The 24,988-nt window shown below is 57.4% G+C and overlaps 1 protein-coding gene across 3 annotated transcripts in view; it reads left to right on the top strand.

Annotated features, from left to right (window-relative positions):
* The first annotated feature begins 3,335 nt into the window (after positions 1-3,335).
* LOC115503575 (kelch-like protein 36) overlaps positions 3,336-24,988 on the top strand; it is a 104,583-nt gene continuing 82,930 nt past the window's right edge. The window contains exons 1-5 of one of the 3 annotated variants that reach the window (XM_030299898.1): positions 3,371-3,449; positions 5,704-5,782; positions 10,182-11,255; positions 12,822-12,979; positions 14,831-15,586. In XM_030299898.1, coding sequence (XP_030155758.1) covers positions 5,720-5,782; positions 10,182-11,255; positions 12,822-12,979; positions 14,831-15,479 — 1,944 coding nt within the window. In that variant the 5' untranslated portion in view covers positions 3,371-3,449; positions 5,704-5,719 and the 3' untranslated portion in view covers positions 15,480-15,586. Of the gene's footprint in view, positions 3,450-3,558; positions 3,647-5,703; positions 5,783-10,181; positions 11,256-12,821; positions 12,980-14,830; positions 15,587-24,988 lie in introns of those variants that run through there. The other 2 variants (XM_030299894.1, XM_030299895.1) reach the window with 2 other exon arrangements.

Raw genomic sequence — 24,988 nt, 5'->3', positions numbered from 1 at the left:
CATGATATTTGCAAAAGAGGAAAAAAGGCAGTCAGCGGAGGGCTTGTACCACGTGACTTCATTTGCATAGATGTGTGGGCAACATATACTGGGCTGACTTACACTTAAGTACTGACAGCTGCTCTCCTTAGGTGGGCGATTTTTTTTCCCCTTTTGTGGGTGCGTGTTTTCAACTTCCACACACAGGGCGCACATCACTTTTGCCACTGCACAGAGGAGCGACGGCGCAGGGGGCAAGCTTAGTGCTCTGGCCAAGCTCTGTGACCTTGGGCAAGTGATTGAACTTCTCTGGGCCTCAGTCTCCCCGCCTGTGAGCCGGGCGAGTAATACCACCTCCCTCAAAGAGGCACGGAGATGAAATGAGTTCAGAGGTGCAAGGGGCTTAGACCAATGGCTAGCTCATAGCAAGCTGCGTATAGCATTGATGTTATTCTTGTAAAGAAATTATATAAGAGAAAAACCCAAAGACGCAACAATATTAGCAATCGCTATTTCTGGATGGTGCAGAAGCGAGTGGTTTAGTTTTCCTTTTGGACTTCTCTGCATTTCCCTTGAAGCATGCACTCCTTTTAGAATTGGAAAGAAAAAAAAAATAGAATTGGAAAGAAAATAGTAATTAAAGGGGAAATAAAAGTGAAAGTGTCGGGGAAAACAGGATGAAGTCAGGTTCCACGGGAAAACAGCATGAAGTCTGCATGCTTTTCCGGTCAAGGTCACCAGTGGATTCTTGAGCTTGTCCCAGGCCCTTATTCTAGGCCTCCTCATCCGAGTTCTCCTTCATAAAGGATCCAACATCTGGTGGACAGATGCCAGTGCTGAATTAGAGGCTCTTGCGATCAAGTATCTATAGCTAAATCTTTCCAATAGGTATATAGCCATATACACATAGACTCATACATATATCATTTACTATACTATATCCATCCATCTATCTACTATATATATAATATGTATATATACAGAGAAGGAATCGTTAACTACAACTATAAAAAAGAATACTCCCACCCACAGCGCCCAAAAAGAACCCTAACAGGAGACTGACCATGATATGGTAATTGCTCACTCACTTGCTTGCCTCCCTGCCTAAAATTCCTGAAAATGTCTTCTATCCCAGGCACGTACCACAGTGCCTGGAGCATTGTAGAAACTCCCGGGGCGCCTGGGTGGCTCAGTCGGTTGGGTGTCCGACTTCAGCTCAGGTCACGATCTCGCGGTCCGTGAGTTCGAGCCCCGCGTCGGGCTCTGGGCTGATGGCTCAGAGCCTGGAGCCTGTTTCCGATTCTGTGTCTCCCTCTCTCTCAGCCCCTCCCCCGTTCATGCTCTGTCTCTGTCTCGAAAATAAATAAACGTTAAAAAAAAAAAAAAAAGAAACTCCCTACAAGTCTGTTGAATGAACTAATGAATGAAGGCGGGCGTGAGTTCAAGGAATAGCCGACATTCACATGGCAAGATACAGAGGTAGAACAAGATGTGGGATTAGCTTTTTTGGGGGGGTTAGACATAGATCGAGGGAGGGTCAAAGATGAGCAAGGAAGGCTTCCGAGTAAAAATGATGCCTGACTGAAGGCCTGAAGGTGGTTCCAACGTTAGTTTTACCGTAAGTCCCTTTATTTTGTTTTATGTTAATTTTTTTAACGTTCATTTAATTTTGAGAGAGAGAGAGAGTGCAAGAGCAGGGGAGGGGCAGAGAGAGAGAGGGAGACGCAGAATCGGAAGCAGGCTCCAGGCTCCGAGCTGTCAGCACAGAGCCTGACACGGGGCTCGAACTCACAAACCCTCAGATCATGACCTGAGCCGAAGTCAGAGGCTCAACTGACTGAGCCACCCAGGCACCCCCTACCCTAAGTCCCTTTAAATTAAAAAGATACTTTCTATACTTTTGTTTCTCTACCAATTAAAGATCTTTAATACAAATCCCAATCGTCCCAAGTCATCTTTGAAAAAGGTCCATGAGTGTTGTGTCTAGCACGGAAAGGGCAAAGACCAGCCTCGAGGATTTCCCCGGCCATGCTGACTCCCCAGCCCTATTTTCTCTTCTTTTCTGGCCCATCTTCAGGGCTGCAACCAGCCCCTGCTTTACAGGGCCCTGAAAGACGCGCTGAATCCTTCCCAGAGAAGACAGGGAGTAGAAAAACAAGGAGAGAGAGGCTTTTGTTTGATTTTCTTTTTGTACCAGCTTTACTGAGAGGTAATTCGCATACCATAAATTTGCCTTTTTAAATGGTACAATTCAATGGCTTTTGGTATATTCAGAGTTGTGCAATCATCACTATTACCCAATTCCAGAACATTTTTATCACCCCCAAGGAGAAATCCCTTGTACGGCCGCCCCCGTTTCCTCCCAGCCCCCCCAGACCCAGGCAACCACCAAGCTACTTTGTCTCCACGGGTTCCCCTGTTCGGGACACTTCATGTAACTAAAATCATACCCTATGTGTCCTTCTGGTGTCTGACTTCCTTCACTCAGCGTAATGGTGTCCAGGTTCAACCAAGCTGTAGCAGGAGGTAAGCTGGACAACTGATAGACGGGTGGGGGATAGTGAAATTCACTCATCCCACAGTGTTAACCAGATTACGGAGCGCCTACTGCGTGCCAGTCCTGAGGGCCCGGCCAGGAATAAAACCGACCTTAAACTCTGTCCGGGAGGGTTTCCAGTGGGGGAGAGAGACCCTAAACCCAATGAGTAAGAAAGGGATTTGGCACATTCAACGGCGCCAAGAGCCAGGTGAAGCGCAAAGCTACAAGCGGCGACAGAGGGGGAAGGTGACCATACCTAGAGGGGCCAACGGACGCCTCACTTCAGGGTGAGCGCAGCGGGCTGAGGACCCCTTGCAGCGCTCAGGTCGGGCCCTAGGGGCCGCGCCAGGGACTCTGGCGGACCCTAGCGGGCGCTTCGCAGGGCCAACCTGGCGGGGGCGAGTCCGGTGGCGGGGGGTGGGGCTGCGGCCGAGGGTGGGCGCTCCGGCCCCGCCCCCTCCCCCGGCCGCGCTCACCGCTCCCCCTCCCCCGGCCGCGCGCACCGCCCCCAACTCCCCCGGCCGCGCGCACCACCGCCCCCAACTCCCCCGGCCGCGCGCACCGCCCCCTCTTCCCCCGGCCGCGCGCACCACCGCCTCCCTCCCCGGCCGCGCGCGCCTCCCTTCACCGCCCCCTGCCTGCCGCGCGCGCCTCCCCCCCGCCTCGCGCGCCTCCCTCCCTCCCCCGGCCGCGCGCGCCCTCCTCCCTCCCCGGCGCAGGCCCCGCCTCGGCGCCGCCTGAGCCCACCTCCTCGTGGCCGCCGCCATTGGCCGCGCGCGCCGCCTCCGCCCTCGGCCTCGCACTTCCTGGCGGAGCCATGGCTGCGCAGCCGGCCGGTCCCGGGGCTCCGGCGACCCGGCCCCGCCGCCGCGCCCGTCCGGTCCCGCCGCCGCCGGGGGTCCCCGCGCCGCTCCCGTAGCGCGCCCTCCAGGTGGGCCTCCGCGCGCGCCGTCGGGGGATCCGGGGAGTGGGGAGGGCCCCCGCCCCGCGAGCGGCGACCCCCGGCCGCGCCGCCCCCTCCCCCTCCCGGCGTCCCGCGGTGCTGGGGGGGGGGCGCGGCGGGAAGGGGAACACGGAGGGGCAGCGGCCGCCGCCGCAGGTGAGACAGGTGCGGCCTGCGCGGCCCAGGTGAGTGTCCCCGCGTCCCGCCGCGGGCGCCGGCCCGGCCGCGTCCCGACTCCGCCTGCTCGCCGCCCGCTCGAGCTGGCCCGGCGGCCGTTGGGCCGCCAGTTCCGCCGGCGGGGGTGTGTGGGGGGGGGTGTGGGTGCGACCCAGCGACCGCGGCGGCCCCGAGACCCTGTCCTCGAGACCCGGGGCTGGTGAGTAGCGGCGGGTGTCCGAGGCCATGTCCCGATCGCCGAGGTCCGGCAGGTTCAGGGTAGAAACCCGGAGGCAGCTCGGAGAGCAGGCTCCCTGGAGACCCTCCGTCCGGACGTGGCCTCTGGTCCCATGTTTACTAAGAGATCTTGTAACGCGGAACTGGGGATCGCCGCTGCCCGTGCGGATGGCCTTGACCCCTTAAAGCACGCGAGGCGGCTGACACCCAGCGCTCCTGTACACATTGGCCCCAAACCGCTTGCCCCGAGACAAAAGGGAGCCTCCACCAAGGGGAACTCTCTTAAGAAATCTTGGCCTAGAAAAGAACGCTTTGAGCGCTGAGAGCAAACCTGAGCTCTGGCTGGTTGCGGGGGAGGGTTGTGGAGAGAGAGGGACCTGCTGCTTTCTGGGGTGTGACCTTGGACGGCCCCCTCCACCACCTGAGCGTCAGAGTCTCAGAGGGTGAAGGGAAAACATCCAGCAGGCCCGGCCGAATATTGATTTCCTTCCTTTCCCTCACGAACCCCCCCAGCAGCCCAGGGGCAGTCAAAAGGGACAGGGGGGTGGGCACAGCTGGCCTTTGTCACAAAGTTGCTAGTTTGTCAGGGGAAATCTAGCTGTCCTTTCCTTCCCCAGGGAGCTGGACGGGATGGATTGTGCCCGAATGTATGTCCCCCATTATCTTGACACCGTGCTTACGCTTTGTGACATTTTTCTTTATTAGCCTAGGCTGTTGGTTCGGTAGGTAGCAACTTAGCAAGGGGAAGAAATTCCTCGTGAAGCCCAGGGTGTGACTTGCTTAAGTCCTTTCTCGGTGCCCCCATGCCCTCCAGATCCCCTAAAGCCTACCTCTGTGCTATTGTTAGTGAGTTACTTGGCTGGAAGAAACTTTAAGGTGTCTGATTCACCCGCCCATCCCGGAGACGTGATTACGACGTCTGGAGGTGAACGTGAGCGTTTGGTTTTATACTGGGTGGTCCAGGCAGGGCCTAGGCCTCAGTGGAGGTTTCCTGCCTGTGGGCAATTTTTTTTTTTTTTTTTTTTTTCTGTTTTGAATGGCCAGGCAGGGTAGCTTGGGGTTGAGAGCAAGGAGGCCCCCCTGGGTGGGAGGCCCAACTCCGCAGCTCCTTCCTGGCTGTGTGATGCTGGGCAGTAGCCTTGGACTCACGGGGTTTTTCTGGGGATTAAATCCGTGAAGACACAGGAAGGCACTTAAAGGAAAAGTACCTGTGTCGAGACCGTGAACGTGTTTTATACGTGGCAGTCATCACTGGGTCACAGCCCTGCCTTCGTCATGATCTTTCAAAAGTTAAGCTGTTCTCACAGACTGGGCCACGTTCAGCAGAGCTTCGCGGTGAAGGGCCCACGTCTGGCCACTTTTGGGGCCCGGACGGACCCGGGTTTGATTCCCAGCCGTTTACGAGCGTGGTGACTGGAGCTCAACGTCCTCATCTGTAAAATGGGATGTGACATTAGCCTGGCCGAGTAGTTGCGGGGCTTACACGAGACAGCACAGGTAAATCCCTTAGCCGGGGTCTGCCGTCATTGTATCTTGATCTAGCCGAAGGCCTAGTTGAGATCAAGCATCAGAAGGCAGGTATTTGTAGGAGGTGGGCTGTAAAAGACAGGATACTGTCAGATTTTAGTTAATAAAGGAACGACGTTAAGTGCACTGTCGGATTCTAATCACATGAGTTTTTCAGCTCAGCGTAAAAGAGTTCTCATTTCTGTACTGTCTTCTCTCCGTCTTTCCTCCGTGTGACTGGTTTCACCCTCGTCGTCCTCGATATCTGCCAGCAGCCTGCGATTACTGAGTGACCTGGGGTTTTTTTTTACCGCACACTCAAAAATCCCTGTTCTTGTCCTAGGGCTGGGATCTCTTCTATGATGGAGGGAAGCCGGCAGACGCGAGTGTCACGGCCGTACAAGATCAGCGAATCTTCAAAGGTCTGTGAATGGCCGCTCGCCACCCTGTGCAAGTTGCCTACGAAGTGTGGTATTTTTCTGATGAGATCAGTCCTAAAGGCCAGACGGATTTTCTGTTCCTGGTGGTGGTGTTAGCCTCCTTAACAATGAGTAGACAGGTAGCTCGGGCACGGGGTAGAAAACATCCGAAACTCAAAGCAGGAGCGTGAGGGTCGTTAGAGATACACCTTGACTCGCTTGTTCTTTGCCGCAACTCAAAGACGTGGATGGAACAGAAGGAAAAAGCCATGGGATGTGTGTCCCCACTTGGGGGCCCCAAAACTCCAAGGACACGTCCATTGACAAGCCAGCACCTGACCTAGCGGTCGGGGTCACGTGTTGCGTACCTGGATGTTAAGGGCCCGGAGTGTTTCCCCCAGTCTGCCTTTCTGGGACCCTAGGAGCGAGTGAGGGTGGGTTTCCTATGGCCAGCCTACCAACCTGTGTCATGCTGGCCACATCAGGATCACCCTGGCAGGGGGGAACGTATCCAATTTGGATTGCATATGCCGGGCCCCACCCCAGACCTACAAAATTACAATCTGAGAGCAGGACCTGGGGAACTATACCTTCAGCAGACTCGAGGCTACTGTAAATAAGGATTGGGGGACCAATTTTCAGGCCAGTCTCCGTTCACACCTGTTCCTCTATAAATATCAGTAACACCTCTTTTTTTCTTAAAAAAAAAAATATTATTTTTTTTTTAATTTTTTTATCACCACTTTTCTTTAAAAGTGGCCCTTTTGCAGATTTAAATGTTCTGGTTACCTCAGATCGTGCATTTTCACTGGGGCCAATATTGCCCCCAAAATTGGTTCTTGGGAGAGGGGAGGGTTTAAAAAGAATTCTCTTTTTTGCGATCAGAGAGCACAGCTATACGTACGGTTCACGTACAAATACACAGGATACGTGTGGCGTTAGAATCTCATGGGCGCCGTTAGAAAAAATATGTCAAAAAAAGACTGAAAACAGACGGAGGTAACCACTTTAGATAAAGGGACCTGTGAGCAGCGTGTAGATTTGAGGGCAAAACAGAGGTTCTGCAGATGTGCATAGAAGGAAAACGGGGTAGAATTTTCAGGAGAGGTGGGTTCTCCGGAGAGACGGGCTCTTATTTCCATCTGAGTTACCGAGAAGGCTCTTGCCAAGCCCGGCTTTATCTGCCGCGAAAACCCAGAAAGGTCTCGCGGCTGTCTCAAAGAGGCTTTGTTTCAGAGCCTGGCTGCAGAGACAGTACGGCTTTCTGAGCGTGGTGATAGTGCTGGAAATCTTTGTCCCCGAAAGGCGCGTTCCGGGTTCGTTTCTGTCGGAATCTATCCCGTGGTTACATGGTATCCGTGTTTCTGACTTACTGTACTTAAAGAGGGCCCGGAGGGTAAGTGTAGCCTGGATTTTCTAGACGTCAGACACACCCAGGTAGCCAGCCCCCAGATTACAGCAGAGATTACCGGACCCTCCAGTCCCAGTCGCCAGCTTCCGAGACTGGAGTGTTGTCTGCCCTTGAACTCAATGCGAGTCAGGCTCCTTTCGCCGGTTACTACGCCTCTGAGGTCTGGCCCCGTTGCTGCCTGTAAGCGGTAGGCTGTTCACCTTCCGGGCGCGATGGAGTCTTCCATTGTGTGACGGCCCCTGCTGGTTCATCTGCTCTGAAATGTGTTGATCCGTTCTGATGATGAATCCCGTTTGCATGTAAAACACTCCGGACGTGCTGCATTCTGGCTAGGGTTGGCTGCTGAGGGCCTGTGTTTCTTCTCTCACGTCGCCTTGCCGCTGGTGGAGGCACTAAAATAGGGAATAAATGAACGAGTAAGAGTTAGCACCATCGAAGAGTGTGGGGGTCGAAGCTTCTAGGTTTTAGGAAACGCTGCGACTCTGTTGCTGAGGTCCCTTTGAAACCGGGAGGTCGTGTTCGGTGTTTTTTGGTTTTGGGTTTTTTTTTTCTTTTGAAAGTCTTCATCTCTGCCGCTGCACTAAAATATCCAGAAACGGGTTGTCACTGAGACCCAGGTGAAGAATGAGCGTGCCTACTTAGCATGGAGACCCAGTTTTAGAAACAGTGGCTGCCCTTTTCCCTGCCCTGGCTCACTGGAGCAGATGGTCCTCTCCGCAGCTGTCATCTGGGGCTGTCCCCATCCCCCACCCCCTCCAGGGGCCTGGTTTTTCTCTTTACGCCGCAGCTGGGGGTCCTGTGTGCACCCATTGAAGTGTGCTGGCCCCACATCCCCACCAGCTACAGACAACCGGGGGCCTGGGGCGGGGGCGCACAGCCCACCTGACACCCCTCGCTTCCGGGGGCTTTGAGCCCTCGCGGTCACGAGAGGGCCTGCCGGTGTGGTGCTTTGACGCTTCCTTCCTCGAGTCCGCGCCCGAGAGGGGCCCTGAGCTGGGGTGTGTGGCAGCCCAGACCGGGCCAGCCGGGCTCTTTCTGCCGGTAACCAGAATAGGCGGAGAGATCCACGTATGGAACCTCCGAGAAACCGTCCTGTGATGTGAGAACAACACAGCCTGGCTCTCCGCACTTGGAAGGGAAGGCAGCTTCGGGCAGTACCTGTTAGGCGTCCACGTCACAAGTCCGAGAACGTTGCCCGCTCCTGTAACCTAGAGGGAGCGGTGGGTGTTGGGAGTGGCCGGATGAGGAGGGACCGCGGGGAAACAGTTACTACCCCCGTCACGGGTGTGTTGGGAGGAAGGGAAGAAGGCGATGACACACGGCAGGACACAGGTTGCAAAGTGGTCTGCGGGGACCTGGCAGTCCCCCCCACAGCTGCTCACACCTGCTGAGCCCTCAGCCCACCTCCCCTCACCCGCACCACTTCCCCTTTGAGGCTCGGTGCCCGGCCAGCCCTGTCTGCCGACACCCTCAAATAGACCAGCTACGTCACCGATGTGCCTGGACGGCCTGTGCCTCCCTGTACTGAATTTCGTGGTGTTGCTGACGTAAACAAACCGGGCGGTGTGTGGATCCCGAACCCCCCGGAGCCTGATTGGTCTTCCAAGGATGGAGACGCTGCTGCCTGGGTCTGACGTGGCCGCGTGCCCTCCAAAGCCGGTGGCAGGCAGACAGCACTCCGCAAACGTCTCCCGACCGGGGTTGCTTGAATTGACCCATTTTCGTTGTTCACGTGAACTGATTTGTTGATTCCGGTGCCGTGTGGTGATTAAAAGTTCGGGCTCCGGAATCAGACCTAGCCGCAAATCCCAGCCCTGCCTCTCAGCCACTGTGGGACTTTGGGCAAGTTTCCTAGTCTCTGAACCTCAGTTTCTCCTCATCTGGGAAATGGGCATGATTACAGACCTTCCCTTGGAGGAGGGTCATTGTGACCCGCGAATGAGAGAGCACATACCCAGCGCACAGTGCGAGATTCGTATAAGCCCTGCCCTGGGGAAGAGGCCACGCTCCTGCACTTTTCCTGATTTCTCGCTTTTCTGAAAGTAGGACCCCCAGAGCACTTTAGTCGGGATGCATCGCGGAGTCTCTGGGACCCGCCCCATCCCTGGACCCATCAGTAGAAGTGGGAGCCCCTCGCATGGCTGGGCGCTAAGCATTTTCTAAAACACGGAGCGAGCAGTCTTCCTTGGTGGGAGGCCTCGGTGGGAACTCTGGGTCTCCTGGAACGGGGCCCCGTCCTCTTAACGTCCCATCCCGAGTGGTAAACGCCCTCGTCCGCACTTGTGAGACCAGGAAAAGGGGGCTCAGAGGCTTCTCAGGGCTTTCTCAAGATCACTCAGCTAGTAAGTAGCAGACCTGGGATTCAAACCCAGCTTCTGTCCGCGTTTACAGGCCGTACCTGAGCAACTGGGCTGCCCCTACGGGACGGCCATTTTTAAACCTATCTGCTCCGGACCCACAGTAAGAAAGAAAGGGGGTAGGGAGAGAAAAAATAAAACTTGGAGGAACTGTATTTAGAAAGAAAAAAAGCAGGAAAGACGAACGAGGAAGAGAGATTACGTTTTTAGGGATTGTATTTATAAAGAAAGACGGTAGGTAGGAAGGAAAGGAGAACGGTAAGTTTTTAGAAATTGCCTTTGCTAGGCCACATTGTTTGGTAAGTGATCTCTGCCCCCACTGTAGGGCTCAAAACCACACCCCGAGTTCAAGAGTGTCCTGCTCCGGCGACTGAGCCAGCCGGGCGCCCCTTTAGGAGCTGGCATTTGAAAAGAAAGAAGGACCGCTACAGGGTGTGCACCGAATCGCCCTCGTTTCCCGCGGGCTCTGCCCGCTCTGCCCGCTCTCGTTTTGTTAAGTGCCGGTCGGTCGGTCGTGAGGCCCGGGGTTGACCCCGGGACCCTGCTGCGGGGGGGGGGGGGGGGGGGGGGGGGGGGGGGGGGGGGGGCGGGCTGCCGGCCGAGCCCTGACGCGCGCGCGCTCTCTCGGCCGCAGGTGTACCACTGGGCCGACCACTCGACCACGGTGCTGCAGCGGCTGAACGAGCAGCGCCTCCGCGGCCTCTTCTGCGACATCGTCCTGGTGGCGGACGAGCAGCGCGTGCCGGCCCACCGCAACCTGCTGGCCGTGTGCAGCGACTACTTCAACTCCATGTTCACCATCGGCATGCGCGAGGCCTTCCAGAAGGAGGTGGAGCTCGTGGGCGCCTCCTACATCGGGCTCAAGGCCGTGGTGGACTTCCTGTACGGCGGGGAGCTGGCGCTGGACGGCGGCAACATCGACTACATCCTGGAGACGGCGCACCTGCTGCAGATCTGGACGGTGGTGGACTTCTGCTGCGAGTACCTAGAGCAGGAGGTGAGCGAGGACAACTACCTGTACCTGCAGGAGCTGGCCTCCATCTACAGCCTCAAGCGGCTCGACGCCTTCATCGACGGCTTCATCCTGAGCCACTTCGGCACGCTGTCCTTCACGCCCGACTTCCTGCAGAACGTCTCCATGCAGAAGCTGTGCGTCTACCTGAGCAGCAGCCAGGTGCAGCGGGAGTGCGAGCACGACCTGCTGCAGGCCGCCCTGCAGTGGCTGACGCAGCAGCCGGAGCGCGAGGCCCACGCCTACCAGGTGCTGGAGAACATCCACTTCCCGCTCATCCCCAAGAACGACCTGCTGCACCGCGTCAAGCCGGCCGTGTGCTCGCTGCTGCCCCGCGAGGCCAACTGCGAGGGCTTCATCGAGGAGGCGGTGCGCTACCACAACAGCCTGGCGGCCCAGCCGGTCATGCAGACCAAGCGCACGGCGCTCCGCACCAACGAGGAGCGCCTCCTGTTCGTGGGCGGCGAGGTCTCCGAGCGGTGTCTGGAGCTCAGCGATGACACCTGCTACCTGGACGCCAAGAGCGAGCAGTGGGTCAAGGAGACGCCCCTGCCGGCCCGGCGGAGCCACCACTGCGTCGCCGTGCTGGGGGGGTTCATCTTCATTGCCGGCGGCAGCTTCTCCCGGGACAACGGAGGGGATGCGGCGTCCAATCTTCTTTATAGGTATGACCCCCGCTGTAAACAGTGGATCAAGGTGAGATTAAAGCCGGATTATTTCTTTACTCTTGAGGACTTTTGCTCTCTTAACCTAGCCTTGGCTGCCCCCTTGCTCTCGGGCCTCGGCCCCCGTCCCGCCTCTGTTCTGACCGAGGCGGCGGCGTGAGGACACAGGGGCGCGCCCGGCCGCGAGCCCGCGCCCTGCCCGGGGCGGGGGAGGGGCGAGGGAGGGCCGAGCGGCCGCCACGCAGGCGCAGGCGGCAGGCGCAGTCGTGCCGCGGCGTGGTCTGCGGGCGACACAGACGTTCTGCGCCTGTGCTGTCCGATACCCCGGCCACCAGCCACGTGTGGTGACTGAGCGCTCAGAATGCGGCCAGTGGGACCCAAGGACTGAATTTGGGGTTGTATTTCACTTGAACTAACTGACGTCTGTCCGAGCGTAAATGGCCGCACGAGGCTGGTGGCTGCCATGCTGGATGGTGCCGGCCTACAGGTTGGACCCAGGGTTCGGACGGTGTTCCCCCAGAGTCGCCCCGGAGTCCCCTTCGGGAAGGGTTTGGAGCTCGTTTAAGGAGGCCACGGAGGCTCCCGCCTGGTGGCAGCCGTGGCCCAGCAGGTGTGGCGAACTGTGGCCAAGGCTGGGTCTCGGTGTCAGGCCCGAGTTCACACCCCAGCTGCGCTGAGTCGCTGCTGGGGATTTCAGACTGCTTCCTCGCCCTCCAGATTTCCAGCTTCCGCCTCCGGAAACGGGGTCGGTAGGGGGGCGCGGACATTCCGAGGTCAGGGGCTGGGGCCGGTGGGGGTTGGCAAGCCCCCGGCACAGAGAAGGCAGTCCTCTCCTCCCACAAACCCCTCCCCAGACCACGACCTTCAGAAACCGGTCTGCCTTTCTGCCCGTGCCTCTGCGCTTTTACTTGGTGATTTTATCTGAGCGCGAAACTCGGAATGGGCTCCGGGGACCTTTCTGTTTTATTCTCGAAAGTCTGCAAACCACCCTCCAGCGTGTAGGTCCTGCCCCTCGAAAGAGGCCCCCTGTTTGGAGCCCGTCCCCGAGAGCTCCGTAGCAGGGGCGGCCTGCAGGCGCGGTCTCCTTTGGGACTGTGTTCGTTTCTGCGTTCTGCTTGGATTATTTAAAAAAAAGAAAAAAAAAGTTGAGTCTTCTGCGTTTTAATTTCCCGCTGATTGCCCCTTTCTGTCTGTCAACACGATAGCAATCAGCATTAATTCTAAAAGTGTCTGGTGTGGGAGGAGCACGAGGAGAGATGAGTTTTTGTTCCAGGAAACCACTAAACCGGTCATTCTGAACCGTATGTTCTGCGGAATCCGAGTCCACAAGGTCAGCCACTGCCCAGGCCGGTTGGGGGACTGTGTTCTCTGTCCCCTTCCCGGGGGACGAGGTCTCAAGGGTTCTGGGAGCTCTTGAGAAGTCCTGTCCGAAGACCCCCTCTTTCGTCAAGGGTGACTCCCTTCCCCAGACGCGCTTGGCCACTGCCTGACCTTCCTGGGCTGTGCGTCCCACAGCACGCATTGGGGAGCCGAGTGCTCGATGCTGACGTTGTCCCGAGCGTGGGGAAGGGAAGGTACAGGTGTCCCGCCTCCGCAGGTGGCCTCCATGAACCAGCGTCGTGTGGACTTCTACCTGGCCTCCATCGAAGACATGCTGGTGGCCGTCGGTGGCCGGAACGAGAACGGAGCTCTTTCTTCAGTGGAGACTTACAGCCCCAAGACCGACTCCTGGTCCTACGTGGCCGGCTTGCCGAGGTGACTGGGGGCCAGGGGGGGCGGGGGGGGGGGGGGGGGCGGGCAGGCGCAGAGTCCTCAGGCGGGCTCTACTCTGGGGCTCCGGTTGTCCACCTCGTCTTCTAGATGTCTTGGCCTCTAATTTCAGGAAAAATCTCCTGTCCCTGAGCGTGGACCTGGGTTGGTCCTCGAGGTGACAGAATAGGACTGTTGGGAGCGAGATGTTCCCAAGGAGCCTTCCCCCCCCCGCCCCCCTCCACGGCATCCAGCGCCCAGGGGCTCCCCGGGGTGTCCCAGGGCTCGGAGCTCCTCCTCCTCGGTTGCCCCGCGTGCCGGTGTGCACTCAGGGAGCCCCTGTCACCCTGACGGGTTTAGCAGAAGGTGCCTGCCACTTAACGTTAGCAGTCTCCCGTGGCTGAGCGTGCAGGCACGCGTTCCGAACCGGTCTTGCTGTGGAACGCGTCCGGCGGTCTTGGGTGCGTCCCCAGGAGCTAGACAGGTGAGCGGTGTGAGCATTTGGTGGTGAATCCCATCGTCCTCCAGTCCCCAGTTACTACCACCTTCGTGTGGAGGTTCTAAGAAGCCGGTGGAGCAGTGCCTTTGGCACTTGGGAGGACCGTGTGTCACCTCTGGGCCAAGTGCTTGATATGACGAGTCCCTTGACACCCAGGGACCTGGTGGGGTGGGGGTAGGCGCCCATATAATCTGTCATCCAAACCAGGATGGCAGTGAACGTTAACTGTAAATACCGACCCCGTCACAGGCAGACCGAGACCTGTGATCTCCTTAGGTTTAGGTACTTTTTTTTTTTTCTTTTTAATCATCCCATTTTACAGATGGAGGAGTGAGGCTCAACGATAGTGATAAGAGCCTCTGCGGCCATCGCTGTGGGCCAGCTGGAGTGATTCACGTACCTAAACGCTAAAACGAACCTGATTTTTTTCTTTCTAAATGGGCCTTAGGGGTCCGAGGTTGGAGTAAACATAGTCCATGATGCCGTAATCGTTAGTGCGTGTGCTGAGCTGTCAGCACAGAGCCCGACGCGGGGCTCGAACCCACCAACTGAGATCACATTCCGAGCCGAGGTTGGACGCTTAACCGACGGGTCCACCAAGGCGCCCCCACACGGCACTTTTTAGAGCAGTTTTAGGTGTACGGAAAATCGAGCAGAAGGTACAGATCGTTCCCATAGACTCTCTCCCCTGAGCTCATTCCCTCTGCGCTACATTTGTTACAACTGACGCACCCAAGTGGCTACAAGACGCTCTCACCGAGGTCCGCGCTAAGCAAAGGCTCTCTGTGTCGCCTGTGCTGTATAGGTTTGGACAGATGTCAGGGGCGCGCCTCCAGCCACGCGTGTCACACAGTGTTTTCACTGTCCTATGAGCCTCCTGTGCTCCACACATTCATCCCACCCGAGCTCCGGGCCCCGACGGCCCAAGGGTTTTTTCCACTGCCCCTGTAGTCTTTTCTGGAATGTCGCAGAGTTGAGGCTGTGCTTTGTTTTGTTCCCGTTTGCTGTATAATTTGAAGGGAACCCACGAGTGCCTCAGTCACACGGTCCCATTGTTTTTAGCTTTTACGCGAGGGATCTGCCGTGTCATTATCCCCGTCCTGACACCGGGAAATGTCAGGCACAGGCCGGGCGGTCCGGCTGCCGAGCCACGTGCGCACTTGCCCGCCCGGCTCCGCCGCTTTCTGTCCGGTGACAGCTGCCATCTGCAAAGCGTGCGGGGGCCGCCCGCTCCCTCCGTGGTCCCCTCGGGGCCCCGCGGCCCCCTCCCTCCCCCCCCCGGCGAAGAGGGAAAGCGCGGGGCCCCGGCGCGGCCCTGAGCCCCCTCTGTGTCTCCGTCCGTCCGTCCGCCTCCGCAGGTTCACCTACGGCCACGCGGGCGCCATCTACAAGGACTTCGTGTACATCTCGGGGGGGCACGACTACCAGATCGGCCCCTACCGCAAGAACCTGCTGTGCTACGACCACCGGACGGACGTGTGGGAGGAGCGGCGGCCCATGACCACGGCCCGCGGCTGGCATAGCATGTGCAGCCTGGGCGACAGCATCTACTCCATCGGCGGCAGCGACGACAGCATCGAGTCCATGGAGCGCTTCGACGTGCTGGGCGTGGAGGCCTACAGCCCGCAGTGCAACCAGTGGACCCGCGTGGCGCCCCTGCTGCATGCCAACAGCGAGTCGGGCGTGGCCGTGTGGCAGGGCCGCATCTACGTCCTGGGCGGCTACAGCTGGGAGAGCACGGCCTTCTCCAAGACCGTGCAGGTCTACGACCGCGACAAGGACGCGTGGAGCAGGGGCACCGACCTGCCCAAGGCCATCGCCGGCGTGTCCGCCTGCGTGTGCGCCCTGAAGCCGCGGCTGGAGGACAAGAAGAAGGGCAAGGGCAAGGGCAAGAGGCACCAGGACCGGGGCCAGCGACCCCGCCCCCCGCCCCCCCCGCTGGGCCTCGAGGGGCCCCGGGCCCCGCCGCCCCCCGCCGGAGGCCGTAGACCAGCCACGACCCCGTAGCGTCCGGACCCATCACGTACCTCCTAGCAGCCTTTTTTACTTTGATGATGCTTGGTGTTTCTATGATATCACAGTAACCGATTAAATATTCTATATCATTTTACGTATCCTCTGGCTCGAGTCATTGAACCTGGGCCCAGGCAGGAGACACAACCCTCCTCTCTGTGCAGGGCCCCTTCCTCCCTCGCGACGAATCCCTGAGGGTGCCCCCCCCCCCCCCCCCCAGTCCGCACCTCCCTCCGCTTGGCTGAGCTTGTGCAAAATTCAGGTTCCGGGGCCCCACTTGAGAAGTATCCGTTGTAAAAGTACCAGAAGTGAGGGCGGAGGGGGTGCCTGGAGGCGGTGTGTTTCAACCGGTTCCCGGAGTGACTGAGCACTGGCCACGTCTGGCAAATCGCAGGCAAGGCCAAGTGCATTCGTGTCGTGAGCGGGGACACAGAGACCCCGACAGGGTGAGTGGGTGACTGAGTGACGCTCAGTAGACAGGCAGGACCTGGGACTTCTCACCAGGGAGGTGTTCCCACCGGGATTTCCTGATCAGGTGACTCTTGTTTCTGAGTAATCCCATTTTCCTGACGGGTAGCTCTTCCCGAATTCTGAAAGGGTCTAGGTAATCCAAAAACTAAAAAAAAAAAAAAAAAAAAAAGGCATGAAGCTCTTTTATAAACGTTTTTCTGTAATTTGTGCTTTTTGCTTTATTTTTCCTGAACCCACTGTTAACTTACATTACTGATGTGCTGAGCCCCCAAAATCTGTGTTCCTTTCTCAGGAAAGAAAGAGTGGGCATCCTAGAACTTGCCATTGTTTTCTGTGGCTCGGCACCAAGAAGCCCTCGGGAGCCCCTCCGGGAGCCGGCCGAGTACACGTTGCTCCCAAAGGAGGCTGTCAGGTACCCCCCCCCCCCCCCCCCCCCCCCCCCCCCCCCCCCCAGCTCAGCAGTCCGCTGCTCAGCCGTTTTGTGCTGCTGGGCAAGTTTTAACAGGCCCTGAGGTCAGAATCCCAGGGCCCGGCTGCTTCAGTCTGTATAAGCTAGCAATGCGTGTTCAACCCCTCTTGAGATGTGTGACCGTCCTGTGCAGATTTCCTGCAGGTGTCACCAACGGTTTGTGCCCTCGAAGGCGAGCTGGGGACTCTTGCCCAAGCTGCTGTGGACACAAGGACGTTGGGAAGATAAGAGCGTGCCAAGAGCCAAGGGAAGCGTTCGTGATCTATGCCTTGACAAAGATCAGATTGCAGAGACGAGAACACCTCAAGATTTATTGTTAACCTTGACATTAGAATATGACTCTCAGTTAACTTCCTTTAAAACGAAAAATTATCTCCTTTGTACTTCTTTTCCTTTCCCAGAAAGGATTACTGTGATTTTGAGCAGCTTGGGCGTTGAAAGCTTCAGTACCCGAATCGTGGCCCTCTGTTGTTAGTGGGGTGAGGGGTCTGCTGACTTAGCTAGTTCTGTGCACGTGGAAGTCCCTAGAGGCTTGTTGAGAGGTTCTGCAAGGCATGCAAACAATCAAACCAAAAACTCTATACTCTTCTTGGAGCTCCACAATACTTTGCTGTGTTAAAGGCTCTGAGAAGTCCTGCATTAACTTAGCATTCCATCAACCCCACATTTCCGAACTTCGCTGAGCCTGAAACCCTTTTTGTGTGTGTCTGCGTGTGTGTGTCTTCGTCTTCTATCTCGTACAGCCCTCCACAACATTTGTTTTGCAGAACTTCTGCCCAACTTTGGGATAGCCTGCCCCCTTCCTATTCCAGGAAAGATTTCATTACGTGAAGAGACCCTTTAGAAGGCATGGAACCCATGGTCTTTTCTACCCAGCTCAGCCTAACTCGTGAACAGAGAGGTGGTTGGTGGTTCAACCAGACTCCAGGGGAATCAACGTACATTCCACGTGTGCTTTGGGCAGCAGGATGGCTTTGACCTTGGGAAGAGGCGAACCGTCAGTTTTTAGCTTAAGCCAGCTCTCTTATTTTTGACCACCAGGTCATGTCCCCGGATAAGGGCGCAGCGCTGGTCACTCTTCTGATTTTCTTGCGCCTTGTGGATTACGTCCAGTGTCCCGCACCTCACGCTTCGTGACGTCCCTCTTGCCGCTCTGAGGGCACTTTGTTATTTACACGGCTTAGAATCTAGCATCACTAGCGTTGGGAGGGTTCTCTTAAAGGTGAGGTTGAGAAGTTCCTTCTCGTAAACTGACGTCACCTAATTGGGGGTGGTCTCCCTGTGCCACGAAAGGTTTTGGAGCCTTTCTTAGGGGTCAGTGGAAAAGAGTCTCGGGACCGAGGAGCGGCGTCTGGGCACCAGCCCGCGCAGCGATGGGACCCATGGCAGCTGTCCGAGGTGTTAAGACAGAAGTCGCGGGAGGAAACGCTTTCGCCCCCCCCCCCCCCATGGGCAGAGCTTGGGGAGGTACTCCTGCAGGTGGCCGGTAGAACTGCAGAATCATGGGAGTGTGGTTTCCCACCGCAGCGACAGAGACTGGGTTCCGGCGGGCGGCCCCCTGAGACACAGCGGCACCGCTTTCGGTCTCGGAGGGCACCCGGGTCATTTCTGGCGACGGTTCGAAATGAGCGTGGTGGGCTTCCGTGCAGGTTTGGGGTTGGTATTTTTTTGGCTTTTTGGGTTTTTTTTCTCACTTTGAAAGAACTAGAGTTTTAGGTTCACAGTCGTACGTCTTGAGTTTGCCCCTTCCCCGGCGTCAGAGCCCTGTTTGCCGAAGACCTAAATGTAACACCAGAATTGGAAGGAACGTGGAAAGCGCTGCGACTTACCGTGTTCTTCCTGCCGTCGGAACATACGGAGGTCGTCTCAGCAGCTTGTTTTGTGCGTGCGGCTCTCAGTGTTTCTCACGTTAGATGTGAAGCGTTAACGTTTTCCCATTTTAGAAAGGCGCCGGGTGGGGCTTTGTAGGTCTCCATCTGGGCAGAAAACCTCGGTGCGTGTGTATCTGTATCGTGAATGCCCCTCCCCTTGCTGCTTACTGATAAGGTGACCTGTTGGCGACTTAGTAGAAACCCCAGAAGCCAGCCCTAAGGGGTCTTCAGTTCGGGGTGCAAACCCAAATGCCAAAGGGAGTGGAGTCTGTCCTCTGAGGTCCGGGGTCCCCACTCTGCTCGAGCGAGTTAACCTGCGGTCCAAAGTCCCTGGCCCCTGAGCCAGGGCGACCTTTCAGCGGCTTGCAGCACCGTGGGAAGTGAGGGACGCCCGCCCCCACCCCCCTTGTAGAGTTGTCAACCGTCCACCATTACCCTGGTCCTCGTGGCGCGTGGCTTGGCCACCACCTGCCTGAGGAGCAGCTCACGGGCCTTCTGTGTCTCTGAGCTTTCGGCTAGAATCTCAGACCGCTGCCCGCCCCCCCCCCCCCCAGGGGCCCCTTCATCCTTGGCCTCTCCACGGATTCTGAGTGTCTCCGGAGGGGAGGGGAGGGGAGGGGAGGGGAGAGGTGGGGAGGGGAGGGGAGGGGAGGGGGCGGTGTCCTGCCTCCAGCATAAACCCCTGGAGCGCAGGGCAGCTCCAAGGGTACTGGGAGGTCCGGCCCTGCACCGCCGCCCAGCCTGGCAGCTTTTCAAGTTGTTTGAAACGTTTTGATACTTTTTTTTTTTTAATTTTTTTTTTAACGTTTTTATTTATTTTTTGAGACAGAGAGAGACAGAGCATGAACGGGGGAGGGGCAGAGAGAGAGGGAGACACAGAATCGGAAACAGGCTCCAGGCTCCGAGCCATCAGCCCAGAGCCCGACGCGGGGCTCGAACTCACGGACCGCGAGATCGTGACCTGAGCCGAAGTCGGACGCTCAACCGACTGAGCCACCCAGGCGCCCCTGTTTTGATACTTTTTGATACCTATGGCTGCGACTACCTTAGCTCCCCCCCCCCCCCCCCCCCCCCCCCCCCCCCCCCCCCCCCCCCCCCCCCCCCCCCCCCCGCTGAGCTAGAGGGCACTGATCGGCCAAGAAGACGTCCTCACTCCCTTAAGATACGTCCTCACTCCCTTAAGATACCGTTGTATTTCTTCCGAAGCTGCTCCTACCTCAGCAGCATGCACAGAGGTGAAACCATCCCCGAGGACCGGTCCAGTCCGTCTGTCACCTGTCTCACACGGGTCACTGCTTGCCGGGGCCCTCATCCACTCCCGTCCATCCCTTCTTTTAAAGACACTTCAACGCGAAGTCTGTAACAGCGAACCGTCCTGCACTTGACAGAATTACTGCCCTCAGCTCGGAGGTCCGTTCCTCTCTTTTTTAACACGGATAGAACCCGTGGCTTCTGAGGGTGCGTCGAGGTCTCAAGAAGTCTTGGTTGCCTTGGTTAAAAGAGGTGAATGAATGTACAGGTCCGGCCGTAGAGTGGGGCCGAGGGAATAAACCTCCCGTGTCCATTTTCTTGGAGAAAAGGAACCCAGTGACCCGACGTCATCGTCACAGGTTTGCTTGGCATTGATTGGAAGGGAGACCCAAATCCTTTGGGGTCGACTGAAGTGTGCCATCGCCACCAGCCCCCCCTTGGAAAAGCAGGAGGATATTTGACCGTTAAGTAATTCCCTGGTATATTCTGGCTACTGATGTTATCAAAATCTGTAACTGTATGTGTGTGTGTGAGTGTGTGTTTTGATTCGTTGCTTTTGTATTCGTGATTTTATGACACTTGGAGGTTTTCTGTGTCTTACCTCTTTTTAACTCATTTCCTGCGCGTTGATTTTCTTCCCCCCTCTGTTTCTGATTCCGTCCAGAATATTCACTTCCCAAAACGCATTAAAATGGTTTGCCTGATAGGGTATGGTTTATTTTATAATTATAGTCCCAGTCTTGTGTGGTTATTGTAATGATCTTCAGGCCTGTTTTCTCTGCCCGGGTGAAAAAGAACCCCTTGCATGTTGAGCCCAAATATAATTTGGAAATTAACCAGACTGCCCTTTAGGACGGTGGGGGGCTGGGACGTTTTGAGGCTGCTCTCATTGTGCTTCTAATTACTATATTTTCCCAGGAATTTCATTCAGATCCTTGATTGCACCGCGAGGTCCTGTGACCTGAAATGAAGCTATTTGCTTAAATTTGTGTCAGCGGGGGTAATTTGATTAGAGAAGAAAAACAGAAACCAGGGGAAAGAAGCATATAGCTTATGGCAAGCAATTTATTATCTTTTTTTTTTTTTAAATATTTATTTTTGAGAGACAGAGAGAGGGAGAGGGAGACCCAGAACATGAAGCGGGCTCCAGGCTCCGAGCCGTCAGCACAGAGCCCGACGCGGGGCTCGAACACACAGACCGTGAGATCGTGACCTGAGCGAACTTGGACGCTCAACCGACGGAGCCCCCCAGGCGCCCCGCAGTTTGTTGTCTTTATCAGAAAAAGAGCAGAACGTTTCTGTGAGAACCGAGTTTGCTGTATGTCCCGCGGGCCGGAGAAGAAGACTGTCTCCCCTCTGCCCCGTCGGGGTTTCACGAGGCCGCCAGCAGACAAGCCCAGTCACGCTTGGGAACACCTTTTCCCTGTACCTTTAGCAGTTTGGCATCGGGAGGACGGTGGGAGGTACCCGCGTGCCCATCACACCTGGAACCTGGCCTAGAATTTGCCCCTGAGCCAATGAGCTGCCCCAGGCAGGCCCCAGGCCAGCAGATGCCAAGCTCACCAGGACCCCTTCCTTCAGCCTGAGAAGAATCTTGGGTTAGAAATGACGCTCTTCCCATCTCCCGGATGAGGAACCCAAGGCTTGGACCGCATCATCTTCCCGAAGGTGAATTACCTTACCCGCCCAGCTGCTCGGTGCTTGTCTTGCCCTGGGTTTTCTGCAACCCAGAACTTGACACGAGGCAGGTGATTTATCTGGGGAGGTGGTCCGCAAGAACCGGGCGTGAGACCGGGGGGCGGGGAAGAAAGGCGGATGACAAGGAGTTTTATCTGCAGCGGAGTAAGAAACCACTCCCAGGTAGTGGCTTTAAATGATAACAAGCATCGGGGCGCCTGGGGGGGCTCCATCGGTTGAACGTCCGGCTTCGGCTCAGGTCACGATCTCGCGGTCCGTGAGTTCGAGCCGCACATCGCGCTCTGTGCTGACAGCTCAGGGTCTGGAGCCTGCTTGGGATTCTGTGCCTCCCTCTCTCTCTCTCTGTCCCTCCCCTGCTCACGTTCTGTCTCTCAAAAACAAATAAACATTAAAAAAAAGTTATAAATGGTAATAAGCATTTACTTTGGGGACAAACCCAAGAGTCGACTGGGCTCCACTAGGCAGCCCTCTCCCCCCCACCCCCAGGCGTCTCACTCAGGGTCAGGGTCAGGGTCAGGTATCCATTCCCCGAGGCTCGCGGTGAGATGGGGCTCCTCCAGCACCCCGCTCTCGATCTCTCCTCCTCCTCTTGCCTCCCTACCCCTCCAGGCCCCTTGCTCTCTCTGGTTTCTCCGCATGGTGGCCACATCCAGATTTCTCACGTGGCCGCCGAAGGCTCCCAGACCCCACGTCCCAAGTTAGCAGCTGCACAGCTTGTAACACAGACCCGGCTCTTTTCAGCTGCGGGTTCGAGCCCCGCGTCCGTCTCCGCGCTGACAGCTCGGAGCCTGGAACCTGCTTCCGATTCTGTGTCTCCCTCTGTCTCGGCCCCTCCTCCACTCATTCTCTGTCTCTGTCTCTCTCTCCCCCTCTCTCTCTCAAAAATAAACATTAAAAAAAATTGGTTTAAACGACCACCTCCACTCAAAGCCCGCATGTGAGGTATCGTGTCTCCCAAAGGTCCCCCTAGGATGCAGGTATGTGACCTAAGGGGGTAACCAGAGAGGCTCTGAGACGCGCCCTGACTCACAGGTGGCAGGAGGCACGACACAGGTAAGTCTGTAAGGGGCTGGGCGGGAGGCAGAGTGGGGGACGCACGCCTATCACTTCAGAGCCCCGCACAGGCCTGGTCCTCACCACATGTCAGCAGAGGCCGTGCCATCGTCTCAAGGACTTGCCCTCAATCCTGGAGGTCACCTTCTCCGTGGACCCAGACAACTCTGTGCTCACGAGGGTGACACGCGTTCACCAGGCTTCTGCACTGTGCCAGCCAGGCACCGCTGGGGGGGGAGGGGGGTGGCTGGGGACACGGTGCTGGTCACACCCCCGAGGTGCCAGCCCTAGTGGGGAGTCACAGACCAGTAAATGCAGATCACAGCTAGCGACACATGAACGGATGTAGTGGAACCCATCGAACTGTACCCTTCAGAGGGGTCGATTTTTACGTGCGTGGATTATGTCCCCATGTCTCCTGCATGGCGGGCGAGGAAGAGCGAAAGCTCTGAGTGAGGTGGGACGAGGTGAGGGTCGGGAGCTGGGGCTCGGACTCAGGAGGGAAGCGACTTGATCCCCCCTCTTCAGAGCAAAGCCTTGGCCGCGGTGGAATGGAGGGACATGGGGGGGGGTGGGGAAGGTAGGAGGAGGGAGACGGCCGTCTGCGGATGGACAGGGCTGGCTGCTGGCCGGGGAGGCGTCCCTGACAGACCCCCCCCTCCCCCAGGGAGGCGCCACGGCTGCCCCGGTACCTAAGGCCCTGAAACAAACTACACATATTCCTGGCGTTTCACAATAACCACTTGTATCTTACAGCTCCGAGGGGAGGGGCGGGGCACCTGGGAGGTTGTACTGTTCCCCGAAGCTCCCTGGGGGGGGGGGGGTCCTCTTGGTGGCCCGGCCTCACTCCACAGCCGCTCCAGAGGGGAGGCTGGCCTCAGCTGGGCCGGCCCGGCCTTTCCCGCAAGGTGGTCTCTGAGCGGAGACGCCCGAACTGTTGGGCTCAGCCCAACCCCGTTCTGAGACAGGAAGTGGAAGCCGCCGGGGTCCCTTTTCCAAAAATCAGCGGACGGTAAGATGTACCCTGTGTGCACAGTTCCATGAATTTTTACAGATGAGCAATCATTTTCTGCAGAAACTAAAGCCCAACCACGGACGAACGGACAAACTAAACGGACTCTAACTGGTCGACGAAATATTACACGGCCATGAACGGGAGTGAAGCTGTGATCCAGGCTGCATCATGGGTAAACCTGGTGAACACCGTGGCGAGTCACAGAGGCGGGACCCAGGGGGCTTGCGCTGCAAGATCCCACTTAACACGCCAACAGCCAGGACGCGCAAATTTACGGAGCCAGCGAGTGGATGAAGCGTTGCTTAGGGCTGGGGTGGGGATGATGGGGAGAGGGGGGCAATGTTTCTTCTTGGTGGCGATGAAAATGCCCGCAAACCGATCGTGGTTACGGTTGCCCATCCCCGTGACCGCGAAAAGTCGTCGAATACACTTCAACGGGGTGAATTGCATGTCGTGTGAGTTACATCTCAATAGAGTTGGTTGAGGCATCAGAGCAATAATGCAGCCCGCTCTCCGAGTTCCGGGTTTGGTCCCCCAGGTAGCCACAGGTTGAGAGCCAGGAGACAAAGCTCCCTACCTGGGTTTTAAAACAGGGGATGGGGGCGGCTGGGTGGCTCAGTCGGTTAAGTGACTTCAGCTCAGGTCACGATCTCACGGTGTCGTGAGTTCAAGCCACGCATCGGGCTCTGCGCGGACAGTGTGGAGCCCGCTTGGGATTCTCTCTCTCCCACTCTCTGCCCCTCCCCCACTCACACTGTCTGTCTCTCTCTCGCTCTGAAAGTAATTACATAAATGATGAGAATAGAGGCAGCATTCATTCTAGGCCTGTGGGGCAGCACCTCTGTGTGTGGGGGGGCCCCAGGGCACTGGTCCCCAAACCATAGTCCCCTGGACCAGCGACGTCACCATCACAGGGAACTCGCCGGGCACGCAGATTCTCAGGCCCCACCCCAGGCCTGCCGGATCAGGCCTAGCCACGTGTATTGTCACAAGCCCTCCCGGCGAGTGTAGCCCGTGCTCCGTCGGGGACCGCCGCCCTCTGGAGGTGTCTGTGTCCTCTCTCCAGCCACAGACCTTTCTGGGCCGCGAGTCTCCGACAAATCGGGTGACCGTGGCCCCAACCCGAACCGCAGGGCTCCTCTCTGGCGAAGCACAGCCCAGTCCAGAGGGGGCTGCAGCTTAGGGTCTCGGAGCAAACTCGCACGGGGCCACGCACCTGCCTGTGCCCCAGAGAAAGTGAACGTCGCCTGTGGACTTCCTGCCGACGGGGCCTGGAAGCTCCGGAAGCTCCGGCGCGGCCCAAGCCTCCTCGGCCCAAGGGAATCATTTGAACAGGCACGCCACGTTAGTGACTCCTCTCTCCCGGGGGCCACGGTACCACCGCCTCTGTCGTCTGAAGGCGCTAAAAATACGTAACCCCCCCGCACGCGGCTCCCAACTTCCAAGTGTGCCAATGCCCTGGGCCTTTTTTGGTGCCAGGCTGAGGTTCGAAAGATCCCACGCGGCGTTCGTAACGAGTGAGCCTCCAGCAAGGGGGTGGCTTCGCTCAGCGGCTCCTGTTGGTAGAACGGGGGCCTAGACCACGTCTCCGTGATGTCCCCGGGCGGGAAGGCGGATTCTCGCGTTGGCTGTGTCACGTGCCTCTGGGGCCGGGCACCCCATCTCGTAAGTCTCC

This window comes from Lynx canadensis, chromosome E2 (genome assembly GCF_007474595.2).
Source record: "Lynx canadensis isolate LIC74 chromosome E2, mLynCan4.pri.v2, whole genome shotgun sequence".
Classification (NCBI taxonomy): Eukaryota; Metazoa; Chordata; class Mammalia; order Carnivora; family Felidae; genus Lynx; species Lynx canadensis.
This window is presented reverse-complemented; position numbering and strand designations above follow the sequence as displayed.